At 39.0% G+C, this 15,292-nt stretch overlaps 1 protein-coding gene across 2 annotated transcripts in view; it reads left to right on the top strand.

Annotated features, from left to right (window-relative positions):
- KAT6B (lysine acetyltransferase 6B) overlaps nucleotides 1-15,292 on the top strand; it is a 112,318-nt gene that overhangs the window by 79,872 nt on the left and 17,154 nt on the right. For both annotated transcript variants that reach the window (XM_074154750.1, XM_074154749.1), the window contains exon 12: nucleotides 253-346. In XM_074154750.1, the coding sequence (XP_074010851.1) occupies nucleotides 253-346 (94 nt within the window). The remainder of the gene's footprint in view (nucleotides 1-252; nucleotides 347-15,292) is intronic.

Raw genomic sequence — 15,292 nt, forward strand, 5'->3', positions numbered from 1 at the left:
AACGTCATTATGTTGTTTAGACAACGTATTTATATTTTAAGATGCTGAGTAGTTAGCTAATAAATATTTTGAAGGGTATGTTTGATACTTCCTTCTTAGAATTAAATATTAATGTGGAATTATTTGACTTTGGTACTGACCCCGTGCATCTGTTCACCTTATTGGGATATTTTACAAGGACAGTGGCAGGTGCAGGCAATTGCCCACTTCAGCAGTGCTTTGACATACTTGATCTGTTTCTCCTTCCCACAGGAAAAGCTTTGCCAGCAGAAGTACAATGTCTCCTGCATAATGATCATGCCCCAATACCAAAGGCAAGGATTTGGAAGGTTTCTCATTGATTTCAGTAAGTGAAGTGTTCTATTTACACTTGTGATGCAGGGAGCTGATGGCTGTTATAAGGAATTGTAACATATGAAACTTTATTTAACTTGTTTTGTTGTTTTTATCAATAGATAATGGGATTTCTGTTTATATTTACATAGCATAGAAAAGCTCCCTGAAGTGAGAAACTTACTGCTGCTCTGTTACTGTACTCGAGGAAATTGAGAATGAATCTCTCAGCAGTAATATTAGTTCACAAAGCTATTACTCTGAATGAATTGTCTAAATTACTTTCCATTTTGCCTTACTAGTTAGTATAAGAAGAGGCAATTATTTGTGATTAAAGCTAAGAAGGTGTTAGTCCAAGGGATTCTCTACATTCTAATATTTCTAACTTACATCTTCTTGTAGCTAAAGAACTGTTCTAGCTGAAGAATTGCTACGTAGAAGGAATGTATTTTGATTTTTTTGTCTTTAAGTTCATCACTTCCTTAGTGGAAATGTTACCAAAAAAAGCATAGGCACTCATGGCTGTGTATGTATTTGCTGCTCTATTTTGCTGAGTTGTCTGACCTATTATAAAGCTTCAGGGACAGTTGTTTAAATATAGATTTGTTATCCCCCAAATCTTTAAGCTGCAAAGAGACTCCAAACAAAATCATCTAAAGAAACTTCTCAGATAAGTGTCCTCAGTACGACTGAATCCAACTATCTACTGTAATTTAGAAGGAGGATGATAAAGGAATTAGCGTATATATTATGTGGTTAGTTTTCACTATTACTTTTTTTTGAAAGCACTGTAGAATTACATGACAATAGAGATAGTTAAGATAATAGGATTCCTGCCCTGAAGGTGTATGCAGGAACATTAAAATGCAAATAAAAATACATTACAGTATAACAGCAGGACAAAGACAATAATTTGTAACTGTAGAGTTTTCGAGTTCTGTGTCTCGTAGTGTTCTACCCAGCATGACTACCCTAGAGTCCATAAAGATACTTAGTGTGTCTCATCATTGCATGGCTTTATAAACGGTCTTCACTGTACCCCTGTGAGTTAGGTAAGGATGGTTCTGGACCACTTAATCCAGCACTGAAATGTAGCCATCGCTGGAGCGGAACACAGCAGCTGTTCCATTGTGCGCCTTCTGCAGCCTTTTAGGAAAGGCAGGGAGAAGTACCATGCATTTCAGGAACTGCGGGGTGAACTTTAGATTTCCTTAGGTAGAAATTGCCCCTGTTGTAGGGTTAAGATCTCTTCTTGCAAAAGGAGACGGGAACACTTACTGGGCACAACTGGTAAGTACTTCTAGGCTTTTTCTTTGGTTTTTACTCTGTGGTGTCTTTCCAAAAAAAGCACCCTCAACAAACGTTATTCTGGTTGAATTCGCAATAATTATGTCTACGAAACTGATGGCACAGTTATGAAATCTGTGCATTCCACAGAAGGTCGGGGTATGGATATGCTCTGTCCCTTTGGATCTGTGCTGGGTCTGTTAGCGTGCCATGTGCTACTTAATCCGGAAAAATCAGTAGGGTATTCTGTCCCTCAACCTTCTGGGAAAATCTGGAAGTACATCGGGTTGTTTGAATCATTAGGATTCCTGTAATAACTTGCAACATGAACTAATGGTATCCTTAACTTCATCTGGTGCTATTCTTTATGCCTTTCCTCTTTGCAGCCACGTTCACATTGCGGGTGTAGGCTGCAGCCGTATACACGCTGGGCAGAGTCCAGAGACCAGCTTTAGCTTCTGGTGTAGCTACAGCAAACAGACTGCCCTCTTTGGGAGTGTGTTTACATTTACATGGTGTTTTCTGGACAGAGGTTCCCGTAACTAACTGGGAATCGGACTGTCGCAGTTTCCAACAGAATGATGAACCAAGAGGGGACTGAGAAAGTCTGTAGTGAGAGTGAGGTGCAAACTAGATTAAAAGTGGTGAGAGAACTGCTTGTGGTTGTTTTTCCCAAGGTGTAGAAAGGACAGTAAAACTCCAATGCTTATTTTCCTAGGTTGTATCTATATCCGTTTGCGGGATGGAGGCTGAATGCCATTAAATGGGGTGGCCGTAGCCTCATCTGGATGAGCGAGTCCAAAAATCTGTCTTCATACGAAAAAAAAACCCTTCAAGATCAATTATTTACTTTTTTCCTTGGAATTTTATTTGATTCTATCTCCTATATTTTAATTGACTGACTACCATTTTCGTTGTACTTCGCCCATTCTGTTCACTTGCAGTCTCTGAGAAGAAGTTGCTCTAACTGGCCTGAGAAGATGGGCTATAACAAAACCCCACTTGTTATTCTTAACTTGAACAGAGCAAGCTGATCATAGTTTAAAACGTGTTTTGCCAGTAACATTATCTAGATTGTCATGTTCTTATAAAGTTACTGGGAAATAAAATTTATATTCTGAATGTTAAGTTTTCATTTGTCATGCGGGTAGCACATCTAAACTGCTCTATTTTGAATTCTGTGAAGTAGTCACTGGTACTTGTCTCTTTTATAACAGTAACCAGAACAAGTTTTAGACTAAAATAATAAAAATGTAACTGCACAAGTAATTTTCAGAAAATGAGAATTGCAAACCACAGAAGGGAAGGTCTCAAGAACTGTTTGCCAGTAGCTGACTGCTCACATTACTTAGTGCATATCTCGACACTTGACAGTTAGAAAGGCTGGAAAGAATGCAGCCTTAAGCCACTACACAACTTCTGCTTTGTCAGCAGACTGGTGAAAATGTAGTTTGTGGTACAGAATTTGCTGCTTTTTCGGTAAGTGAAATGCATTTGTTTGTTATCATGCATTCTTTTGTCTTGAACTAATTTAATGTTTACAGATGAGTCTATGTGGTCATCCTGTAACTTGCAAGGGAAAATAAATTCTTTCATTTTGCTAAAAGAAAAATAGGTATTTGTTTTCTGACCGTTGATTTTTTTTTTTTTAATTTTTTTTCTTTCAACTTTTTACTAACCTACATTTAAACTTATCTATATTTCAAATAGAAATGGATAATACTGTTATAGTACCAACATAAAGCTTTGTTTAAGGTCTGTCTCTTCCGGAATCTATAATGTCACATGTACAGAATCTTTTTAGGAAGAGTACTTAAACTTTTGTGAGAAGAAAGCATGCTGTAAAAGGCCCAAATTCTGTAGCCTGATCACCTTCAGCAAAATCTTTGTGTACTTTTCTGTATGTCATCAGTCACTTAAATAGAAATGTTGTTTTTAGAAACGCAATATATGTGTCTTTATCTGTTCTGTTTTTTCAAGTCTGGTAATATTTTGGGGTTTTTTGGTAGGAAAGTTACGGGTTTTGACTGTTACAGAGACTTGTTGGTCTGTTAAAAATGGGAAAAAAGTTTAGTTCTAAATATTTATCAAACAGTGAAACTGTTGATTTGTAAAATTGCCAACTTGATACTGCTTCATTTTGCTTAATTCACTTTTCTGTAAGCTAAAATCAGTTTAACCTGTTTTATTTTTGAGAAGCATGTCATACTGAAGACAAAATGGTTTATGTGAAGTATTGATTTTGTTTATGCTGAGTGTGGTTTATTAAATATTATTTTATAACAGTCTGATTTTTCATATAGGGAACCTAATTTTTACTTGGAGTGTATCTAAATGTACAAAAGCAGTTTCTGAAAATGAAGAAGGGTCTTAATTTGTTTGTTACGTTTATACCTTCCTGCCTTTTACAGGGTAATTCTTGCCAAACTTCTTGGGTTTGGGCTTTTTATTTTGTTTTCATTTCCTTGTTGTTCTTGTATTCTGTGAAGTTGACTGGATTATGATTGCAGGGTTGTACCTGAGGGAGAATAATTGACTTCTTCATGAATCTTTTGTATTTGCTTTAAATTAGATCTTGGGCAAGTAGACTCCAGATTAAGTTGATCCAGAAATAAACCAGAGACCAGGCTTTTATTGTGTAAGATCCCATTCTGAGTTTCTTTCTCTTTGAATATGAGTCTGTTTGGGGTGATACACAGCTATCGTTACTGTCACAAGGATTATATAGGCCATTTGACTGCATTTGAGTAAGTCTCTATATGTCCTCTGTCAGTTCAGCTGCGTTGCTGTTGTGGTTTTGACAGTGCAAGCACTAAACTACAGGGTTGTAGCTGCTCCTCTATGTGAGTCCAATTTCTTTTATAAACTTTAGCAGCTTCTCTGTAGGAGAAGTTTTTTCTTTACTTTCTTGATTTGAACTCTCACAAAGCCCAGAATCTTCATATACTTTCCATTTCTACTCATTAGGCTGCAGAGCCAAAGAATTCTAGTATTTCTTTATTTGGCATATCTAACACAGCGTTCAGTTTACTAGAATGAAATACTGCAGTATTTCATATTTATTTTCTTTTGATTTGCACTTCCTCACAAAGCTTATCTCATCAGTCCCATATTTCTGCTTATTGGATTGCAAATTCCATGCTGGAGGCTTAGTAGCAGTTGGAGGGGAAAAAAAATGTGACAATATTAGGATAATCCTTTCTAACTGTTCTGGCTACTATGTTGATGGTTCAATGCTGAGGAGCAAAGTCCTCAGTAGCCTTTTCATTATTTATCTTGAGAGTGTTTCTGGTCCAACTTGATTGTAGGTTTCTTCCTCCTCTTCAGAATTCCTTCTTTTCATTTGCTTTATCTGTTCATTGCAAAACGATTATTCTTGCTGAGAGAAGAAACCTGTTTTAACGATGCTGGGATCCTGTTTGGGTTATATATGTTCTTTGTTTTGTCTTGAGTGTGTGTGGAGGAGTCGTTTCACTTGTCTGTATGTTTGGGGAAAGTCACTGCTGACTTTTTGAGGGCTTTTTGACCTTTTGTATCATTTCTTGCGTGCAACTTTTAATGGCTTTTTTTCCCCCATTATCTTGAACTAACCCCTGATTGCCCTCTGGGATGTGTAGCTCAGGGTTTTTTTTTTTGGTGAGAAGACCACGATAGGGAAAGACAATTCAAGTCTGGCTGTGGAAGAAAGAAACAGAATTTGTATTACTTGAGGAGTTTTATTCTAGCATAGGAAAAGTGGCTTTGTTTAACGTCCCTTTTTGCTCATTTCTCCAAATCCGGTATCTGTTTCTTGGCCAAGTATTTTTTTTTTCCTGTTCCATTTAAACAGGTGAGTAAATCTTCATGTCCTGATTTGCAGAAGCAGCTGATACCAGCACTTGTGCAATAGCGAGTGTGTAACACCAGAGAATGCAAGTTTCCAAGGGATGAGAGGAACAAAAAATTGGTTCTGCAAGTAAAGGGAAAATAAACTGTTAATGAAAAGTTATGTCTTTCCAGTACTATTACTGATATTTATAAATCGGTAGTAGGGAGAGGACAGATGTCCTCGAAGGTGTGTGTTAAACCCAGATCATGTCATGATCCTATATGCACTTTCATTGAGAAGTAAGGGGTGGTGATGGGGCGGTGAATAAACACAAGAAGGATGGATACCTTTGTAAAGTGCATTCTTGAAACCTTTCCAGTTTGCACTGCTTTCCTAAGATCTGCATCTCTCTATGGAAATTTGGAAGATCTTCATTGCTTAGGGCTCAGCCTTGCAGATTGTAGATTGAGTCCAGATAATTACTTTAGGCACGAACGCTGTCCCACAAACGTCAACAGGTAACATGAACCTGTATTGATGGGAGTGGGAACAATGGGTTTATTTCTTACTGCCCACAGTTTTGAAACAAGCTGAAAAAACTGCATTGCATGAAACCTGGGGGAGTCTTTGGGTGCAGTTTAAGGAGACTGTGAAGAGTATGACATTTTCTTCTGGCCATTAGTGCAGTTTTGTTCCCCCTACAAATTTGGTAGAGAGCTGGTCTAGCCTGTAAAATCAGTTTTTCTGTGAAAGGCAAGAGGTTTGGTTTCTGCTAAGCTTGAAGAAAAACATGAATACTGTTCAAAAATAAAACTGCTTATTTCTGAATATGCTCAATTCAAACAGCATTTTCTCTTCCAGGATAAACTAGGTATTTCAAACTTCCTCATGGCTCCAGTACTTTAAAAGCTCTGTCTTCTGATACAGACAAAAGGTTATTTTTTATTAAAAATAAGCATTTCTTTTAGACAGTTTTGGGCCTGGTTTTCTCACTCATGTCCATTACTACATTTTAGGTTTTTTGCAGTGTCTTCAGGAGTCAGGACTGAGTTTTGCATGGCTAGTTGCAGTTTGGACAGTGAGCTCTTCTTCTAGTTCCATATTCCACACTGGCTTTGTGATGCTTTGTTATATTAAGAAGGTTTGGAAATGTTGCTGTGCCAAAAGGTTGATTTCATAACTCCCTTATCTCTGGTTCCTGCTATAGTGTTTCTAGGCTTTCTGCTTTGAGAGCTGATCAGGTTTACTCCTCTGTGGAAACCTGAGGAACAGTGACTTTGCGAAGCACCATGTTTGTGCAGTCAGCCAAAAACATCAAGTTGAGCAAAACTTGAAACTAGTAATGGACTAACATGTGGCCTGTCCTTTAGGGCAACATATGGCTGATAGATTATACTAGCATTTGAGAAAATGTCATCCCTGTTTTGAAGATGAGTAACTTTTTAAAAAGGCAATAAATGTGTTGGAATTAGGTGGTGGATCAGAGTGAAAATGCTGCCTGAGGTTTTTACAGTGGCTCTGAGATAGTATTGTATGAGTAAATGAAGAGCTTTGGAAAAGATGACAAATTTTCTTTACTGAAGGGCTTTCATTTTTTGGTAGGAAACTGGAATGAGGCAAATGAGCAAAGCCATCACAGTATGGGAACGGTGGTATTTCTTCTTCTAAGAGTATTTGGACACAGAAGCAATGACAGACTATTAACAGAAGCACTAAAACGGCAAAAGAGGGCAGAAGTAATGAAAAGACAGTTTTCTTCTTTGTTATGATGAATTCACACAATTTCTATGCTGTATAGCCTTAGCTTGTGGTGTTGAAGTAGCTGTGTAGTCTTGCCGTGTAGTAACAGGTTGGGGGGGAGGGTAACTGATTTAAAAGTCTGTGTTCAGTTGGAAACAAGACACAGACCTCAAACTGACAACACCTGTGTTCTTTATACTAATTCATAAATTAACTTCTGGAAAACAAAGCAGACTGGGGGGAAAAAAAGAAAAGGTAAAGGCAGGTGCTGTAATGGAGCAAATCTCTTAGGAGAGATCAGAGGAAGCGTGTTCACGTTTGGTGTGTGAGTTCTGATGTGCCTGTAGAACTGCTGGGAACCTCTTCCGCTATCTGTCTGCGGCTTAGAGCTAGACCCAGGTTGCAGTGGGCTGTAAGTGATCGGATCTACTCTTTGGTATGTGTTTATATAGAATTGATAGGCTAAATCCCTTAATCTGGTCATGGGAAATAATACATTGGCCAGAAAGTAATGTTTTGGATTTAAGTACTTCAAGAAAATCAGAGAGGTTGTTTTTAAATGTACAAATACTTTAATCAAATATGAATATGAAGTAGAAATAACATTTGAAAAATGAGGGTGTCCGTGGAATGATGAACTCTTTCTGTAAACACCCTTTACACTGTTCTTTTCCCAAGTCCAGTGTTAAGATGTTTTATAGTTCGCTGTAACAAATACTGAAACATAGCAGAAATACAATCTAGGAATAAATACGCTTTAAAAGAAAGTTGTTTACAGTTATACTTTGCTATGCTCTGTAAACAGAATTGAGATGGGGATGAAGTGGGACCATATTTTTTTTTTTTAAGATAAAATTTATTTTAACCAAGAGCATTTCAGCATTCCCTTTCTCACATTACAATCCTGAAAGAAATGTTTTGTTACTGCTGAGGGTGTGGAAAACAACGGAGGGGGAGAATGAGAGGCAGAGGGTGGAGAGGAACAGGATTTTTTTTTTTAGTAGTCCTTATTGGAAAAATGTATTCTCAAACTACACTTCTGAAGTCAACACCACAAATTTAAGGATCTGTATAAAACAGGCCTGTGTCATTTATTACATGTGGGTGGCCCCTATTGAATCATTCTTTTGGGGTTTTTTTCCTAGTGACTGACTGACTTGCGTACCCCAGTACAGAACACCCTGTCAGTCTTCTGGTCATTTTTGTTGGTGTGTTTACAGATGTATTGTGTCAAAATGAAAGGTTGAATTACCTGCCTTTTTTTCTTTTTTTTTGTTTAAGAGGGAGTTGAAAGTGGCTGTCTGTGGGACCTGTGAATTTGTGAGGGAGCCTGAATGCTGCTGGTTATTTTATGTTCTTTTCTTGATGATTGATTATGTTGCTGACCTGAAGGCATGAGTTTGGCCTCTCCTAAATAACTAATAAGGAACATTCTGTCAAGCAGAGATTTAGATGAGGGGAGAATAAAGATGGATTTTGAATCAAGCTTTGTTGACTTAAGATTATTCCAAGAAAATCAGCCTCTTGGGATTTCTTGGCATTGCTTGTATATAGCTTCAAGACACTGTGCATTTATCAGAACTGCAAAAGAAATCGGGCATGTCACTTCAGATACAGAAACTAAGACTGTTTTAACTGAAGAGCATCTTTATTTCAGATAGCATTGAAAACAGCTAAAAGGCAAGGCCAAACATGGTAACAATGAAAACAAATGTTTGTTGGACAAAGCTGTCTTTTATAAGGCATTCATGAACAGGAGAAGCCATCTGCCGAAGACTGGTGGCTGAAAACAGATTTTAATTAAGTCGTGCATCTTTAATGATCAGGAATTTCTACTTTTGATGGCACTGTGCTTCTGTTGCAGTGAGTCAGTGGACAAAATTGATAGTTTGTAGCCTGTGACCCTGTTGTTGAGGCACAGTGAGACATCTCACCTCAATGAGACAATCATTTGGCTTTCTTAAAGGCTGTCTCTCTTATCCAGTGCCGTCACTTTTATCAGGCAGTTCTACCTGCTTGTCAAGAAATTAATTTTTTTGCTTGTTTACTTCTGCTTAGAATAACAGTAGATATCTAGCAGATTGCTGCGTCTTGGGCTTAACTTTTTTTTAAGTGTGCTGTTATAAATGGATTTTTTGTGTTCAGTGCTTGATAGATAATACACGCTTTTTATTATGTGATTTCTGTACCTGCTGACTAACCAGGTATCAATGAGATTCTCTAATAACCTCCTTCATGTATTAGTTCTTTCTTCTAAATCTTACTTGCATAATTCCTTGTTGTATAGCGTGCTTTAGTAGAGCAAATGAACAGTAATGACATTTTGCTGCTCATATAAGACAGTCTGTATCTTCTGTTGTGTCTTATGGAGTATGTGTGTCATGACCTCTTACCTGAGCAAATACAGTATTTGCAGATGTGCCTTTTTACTTCTCAGTACTGACTCCCCACTTTGCTTTTGTTCACATTCTTTAGTAGTACTAGGCTATCTTTTGTAGGTATGAATAAAACAACGATAGGAAAAGCTCTTGGACTCTGGAACTTGGCTATATGATCTAGAACTGTTAAAACCATCCCTGATACAGTTTTGGTCCAGGGCATCTGTCAGTTTCCAAGTGTGGTAACAATTTTCCTGAGCCTAAATCTGGGAGAATTATGTTAACATTCTAGCTCAGAGTTGGAGCTTAACGGTGTGGATGCCATCTCGTTGGCCTCAGTGCCATGTAAAGGTTCTGGGCATATTCAGTTTACTTGTTAGATTAGGCATAGCCTCCTAAGGCCATCTTCCTGACTTGTCAGTTGAGTCTTGTAGGAATACATAGAGCCTATAAGAAGGGAAACAGGTAGTATTTTCTAACGAGCATGTGTGATATTTTAATAATGGTATTCATATGCTGTCAACATTTAAGAAGGTAATGGTATTTCTTAAAGGAAATCCATTCGTCAGTTACAGTTGTATAAACAATTTACTGTTCAGTGTCATAGATTTACATTTTTGTATTTTTATTAAGTAAAAGTAATAACTTAAAACATTGCTTATAAAATCAAGTGCAATCCATCCTTATTAATGATCTTCTGAACTACTTAACCTCCTGACAAATTTATTCATGCAATTGGTAGTCAGGGCTGATGCCCTCTGCGCATGCAAGTCTTGCTTTTAAGGGTACTTCAGTTCCTTTTCTCTTGCTTATGCTTTCACTCCACTTATAAGTAGTCCACTTTGTACACAGAACCTCCACTCAAGGGGTTTACTGGCAACTGGCACAGGTAAAATAAGTGTTAGCCAATTAATTCACTCAAAGGGTGCCTTTTGTTGCTCTGACTGTATTGCGGTCATCTTTACCTTTCCTTCCCTTCATGAAGGGCATTTGTTTAGCCCTAACCTCTTCTGTGAAGCTTTCTATAAAGGAACTAAAGGTTTTGGGCCCCCTGGGTTGAGTTTACTTGAGGATGTGGAGAGGAATGAGAGCTGGCATTATTTCTTGTAACAATAATGAGAGAATCTTTGGCTTACTCTGTTCATCATGAAGAAAGCTTTTCTTTAACCAGACAAAGAAGAAAAGAGAATGTAGCAGGTTGTTCACTGATCTAAGCATCTCAACTTACAGCTAGTCTTTCTCTTTTTTTTTTATTTTTTTTTTATAGTGTTTGTGTGGATCTTGGCATTGGGGTCCTTTGAAGCTGCCTCAAAAGTGCTTTCAAAGAGGGTACTAACACCTATTTAAGGTCCTCTATCTTTGACCTTCCTCCCGTTGACATAGATAAGAGCAGTTCAGAGGCACACAGAATAGTTACAGAAAAAATGGTAACATGAATTACAGTTTTGGGAATCTTAAGTCTTAATAAGCTCACACTTTCACCTTACGTATTTCTGCCTTCCACTCATGGTCATACCTCTGAACTTGGAATGCTGGGGTGACCTAACTGCATTGAGCTGTTCTCTCCAAATACTCAGCTGTTTGATTTTTCTGACTAGCGTTTTGAACCTGTGTCTTCGCAACTTCTTCAGGTAATTTCAAAACAAAGTATTTGATGTTTTATAAGACAAAAGGAGGTCTCTTAATGATAACTTGAAATGCTGGTTTGAGGGAAATCTTCACTGCAGATACTAGTGTATTATAAAAACAGTTACTAGCACTTACTGTTCTTTCAGATCTCTGGTTTGATACAGAGTTCTGAGTTCTCCCTTTCCATATTAAGGGACTTATTTTACTTGGTTATGTTTCAAACAAAACAAAGTTTAATGGAAAAGTGCTTGATTCCATCCGTCTGAGTCTGGTAATTCTTTTGTGGGGGCTGGTCTTTAAAGAGACTGAGAACAACTCAGAACATGCAAGGACAGATAGTTCACTGGTTGCTTCTTTTGTTCTGGATAGATTCTCATGAATACGTTGTCTTCTGACACAAATATTAACAAAATACAAATAGGAGTTGAACAGTGCTGGTTACATAAGGACAGTCTTTTGAGCACGAACTATTGCTTACGACTTTCAGCAATGGTTCATTTTATGACTAGGGGCCTCTGAGAAGTAGATCTGAAGCTGTTTCTAGCTTCTGGCAGTAGTTTGATTTTGTTGCGGCTCTCTTGTCTGCTCAGGGCTGTCAGCAGTGCATTGGCTTCTTTAAAGTGTGCATCTGGAAACCTTTCATAAGTCTGCAGCAGAGTTACTTCAGTGGTGTTGGGATACCTTTGCTGTGTGTGGAAGTGTATGTAAATGTTCATATGTCTGATTGTGCCTGCATAACTATAAACCTGAGACTGACGGGTTTAAGTTATACAACTCATGAGGAAAAGCTATTATCCATATAATTCAGACTGAAGTCCAGAATGCTAGCACAGCATAATTTCTCATTTTGCTGAGGTAGTGTGTATCTAAATGGACTTCTGCTGTGAAGGCCACATTCAGCCTAAAATTGGGTAAGGATCAGTAGGCTGAAATCTGTTCTTATGATCCAAGCAACCTGCTTGCGCTTGACTCCCATTTTCATTACATCAGTGCACTTGCTTTTCTACCCTCCAGCAGCTCTGGTCAGTGGTGATGGTTTTGATCTCACTTCACTGGCAGATGGGCTAGATCAGTGGAATTCATTGCTGACTGCTTGAGTGCATAATAACAAAAAAGTGGATAGCACCAGTGACCAAGATGTGCAAACCTGGCAGTTTAAGGGAACAGTTGGCCCAGAATGGGATGTCCTGAGGGTCCAGAGAGCTGTTTGGAGTTGACAGAACCATGATGGTGATGTGTCACACACAGGCAGCAGTTGGAATGACCACACTAGCACATCAGAAACTAACTTGGATAGAACTTCTAGGGGAATAAGTAGCCATCTCGGTTTTGGGGCTTCTTGGAGAGTTGAGTTTGCAAGAGACAGTGTGATTAGGGTGAGCAGGGGAAGGGGGCCCTCTCACACTGCGTTGGAGATAGCATTATTCCATTTTCTCAAGTCCTGGAGACAAAAAGAAGGAATTAGAGGACTGTGCTCTCTCATAGAGCTGTAACCTCAGTGGGGTTACAGAGATGCAATGGGGTAGCTCAGAAGACTGGACTGCTGCAATAGATGGATAACAGTCTCTTCAGGAAGGACAGGCAGGGGAGCCAAGGCAGTGAGGTTGTGCTCTACACAAAAGAATGATCTGGGTGCATGGAGCCTGTCAAGATCATGTGCCTCAGAACCAGAGGATGGGGCAGCACTCATGAATGCTGTGGTGGTCATTTGTTACAGACAGCCTGGTCAAAAAGGGAAGAGGATGAACCTTCCAAGCAGCTGGATGGCATCTGCTGGTGGAAGGCCCTTGTATGGAAGGACTACTTGAAACACTCTGCTGGAAGGGCAGCACAGCAGGATACAAGCAATCTAGCAGATTTCTGCAGGGTGTTTGGGACAATATTTTGACACAGGTTTTGGAAGGACCAGCTAGGGCAAGTGCTTTGCTGGATGTGCTACTTGCAAATAAAGAGGAATTGAGCAGGGAAGTAGTAGTGGTAGTGGCCATGAGGTAGTAGGGTTTCTGATCCTGGTAGGAGTGAGGAGGGTAACTAGCAGACTAAGGCCGAGAATTTTACCTTGTGGTTTCCTGTAAGAGGCTGCTGTGAAGGGCAGAGGAGCACAAAACACGTTGATCTCCAGAGACAGTTTCCTCAAACTGCAAAAATGACTCATTCTAATGTTCATGAAAATAGCAGATGTGACAGTAAGCCTGCTAAGCTGTAGGGAGAGCAAAATCTACAAAAAGTACTGGTATTACTTACAGGTGCAGGAATGGAATTAAGCCAAAGCTTGGTTGGAGTTGAAACTGAGGGATGTGGAGAGCAGCAGGAGAGCTCTTACAAGTATGTGGACAGCCAAAGGAAGAGTAAGCAGAACGTGGTCCTGCTGCTGAATGGAGTAGGCGTTGTGTGCAGCGGGGATCTCGGAAGGGATCTGAGGTACTCAGTACTTTCACTGCCTCGGCTTTCACTGACAGAGCCGGTTGTCAGGTGTGGCAGAATTTAAGGAGCAGAGAGAGATGCCGTCTGTGGTAGAGGAAGATCAAGTTATAGAGTACTTAAGTAAATTGGACATACACAGACTCATAGGACCAGGTGGGATTCACCCAAGGGAACTGGCTGGCATGATTGCAAGACATCTCCCTGTCATCTTTGAGAAGTCATGGCAATTGGGGAAGAACATCCTCAGTTACTGAAAGGTGGCAAGTGTTACATGCATCTTCAGAAAAGACAAGGAAGAGTGAACAACTACAGCAATGAGTGAAGTAAATAGATATGTATCATTGTGATAGTAGAAAGATGATAAAGTATTTGACTTGATATGTCACATAAAAATGCTGAGGTGCTTCTGGATCTGCATAAATTCTATCTACAGGTGTTTCTATATCTGCTGTCTTCTGAAACTTGCGCTGTTAGCATTAGATTAGCTCATGGTAGAACTTACTTTGGAAGTAAAGTGCTGCCAGCAGGCTGTCGTCTAAGTGCTGTGTCACATAGGTGCATTTTGAACTGGACTTGATGTGGTACTTACCACTGGCAGCTTTTTTCAAGCCCGTTTATAGGATGAGCGCTGTATTACTATTGTTAGTATCACTGAACAGGTTCAGAAAGCCAAAATGGAGTTTAGTTGTGCATTGACAGTGATTCTGTGTAGCTGTTGAAATTAATTTGATTGCGGTGGCCTTAGTGCATGGCTGGAGAGCAGGCACGTCCCTTAGAATGGCAACAGTGCGTTTTTCTTTGTTGTCTGTCTTGTCCTTGATTCACAGGCTTACAACTCGTTTACAACTCAGCTGCTGAATACCAGTACATACAGATGACATGTCTCGTAGGCAAACTGAAGCTGGTGACAGTTTACCTTATTATGACATGCTATATGTTGTAGCAGCTCAGTAGCTGTTTCACGACTCTCTGAGAGCTGACAACCTGGCAGTTGTTCTAAGCTATGTCGTTCCTGTTTGTGAGTTGAAATCTGTTTTTAAAATGGGCTTTCTATGCAGGCAAGACTTGAGCAAGTTTGGAACCAGTTTGCTTTTGTGTTTTGCTGTGAGGCGATTTACAGTGGCAAAAGAGACTTAAGTTTGTAAGCCAATGTTAATACATTTTAATTTGGTTCTTCATATGGTTTATTTCCTACCTTGGATTCTCAGTCATTACCTATTACAAAAATACTGTCTGACTTTCTGAGTTTAAAAACGATTGGACAATTAGTTGCGATAATAGTGTCATCTGTTTTAGGGGTGTTTTAATACATGAGCAATAAATTAATGCTTTTGCAATGATACTTCTCTTAAATTTTGATCCTTTTTACTTCAAAAGGTGGAGAGTCTTTTTCTTCTGTGTAAATGAAGTAAAGATTCACAATAGACATTTTCCTCTTTGAAGCAAGGTACCACGATGATGATCAAGCAATTTTAATAGGCAGCATGGAAGGTGATAGCCTAAAAAGCACGAGGGGATGCTGTCTTGATGAAACCCTGCTGAATCAAATAAAGATTTCCTATTTGCCAAGTCCACTGCTGTTCAAAGTCCAATAGGTTATAGTGGCAGGGTTACTGCTGAAAGACTCTTAGGAGTTATTCTAAACTAGGGACCTCTGCTACGTTGCATTTTCCATACTGTTCTTGTGCTCTGT

The sequence above is a fragment of the Numenius arquata genome, chromosome 10 (genome assembly GCF_964106895.1).
Source record: "Numenius arquata chromosome 10, bNumArq3.hap1.1, whole genome shotgun sequence".
Classification (NCBI taxonomy): Eukaryota; Metazoa; Chordata; class Aves; order Charadriiformes; family Scolopacidae; genus Numenius; species Numenius arquata.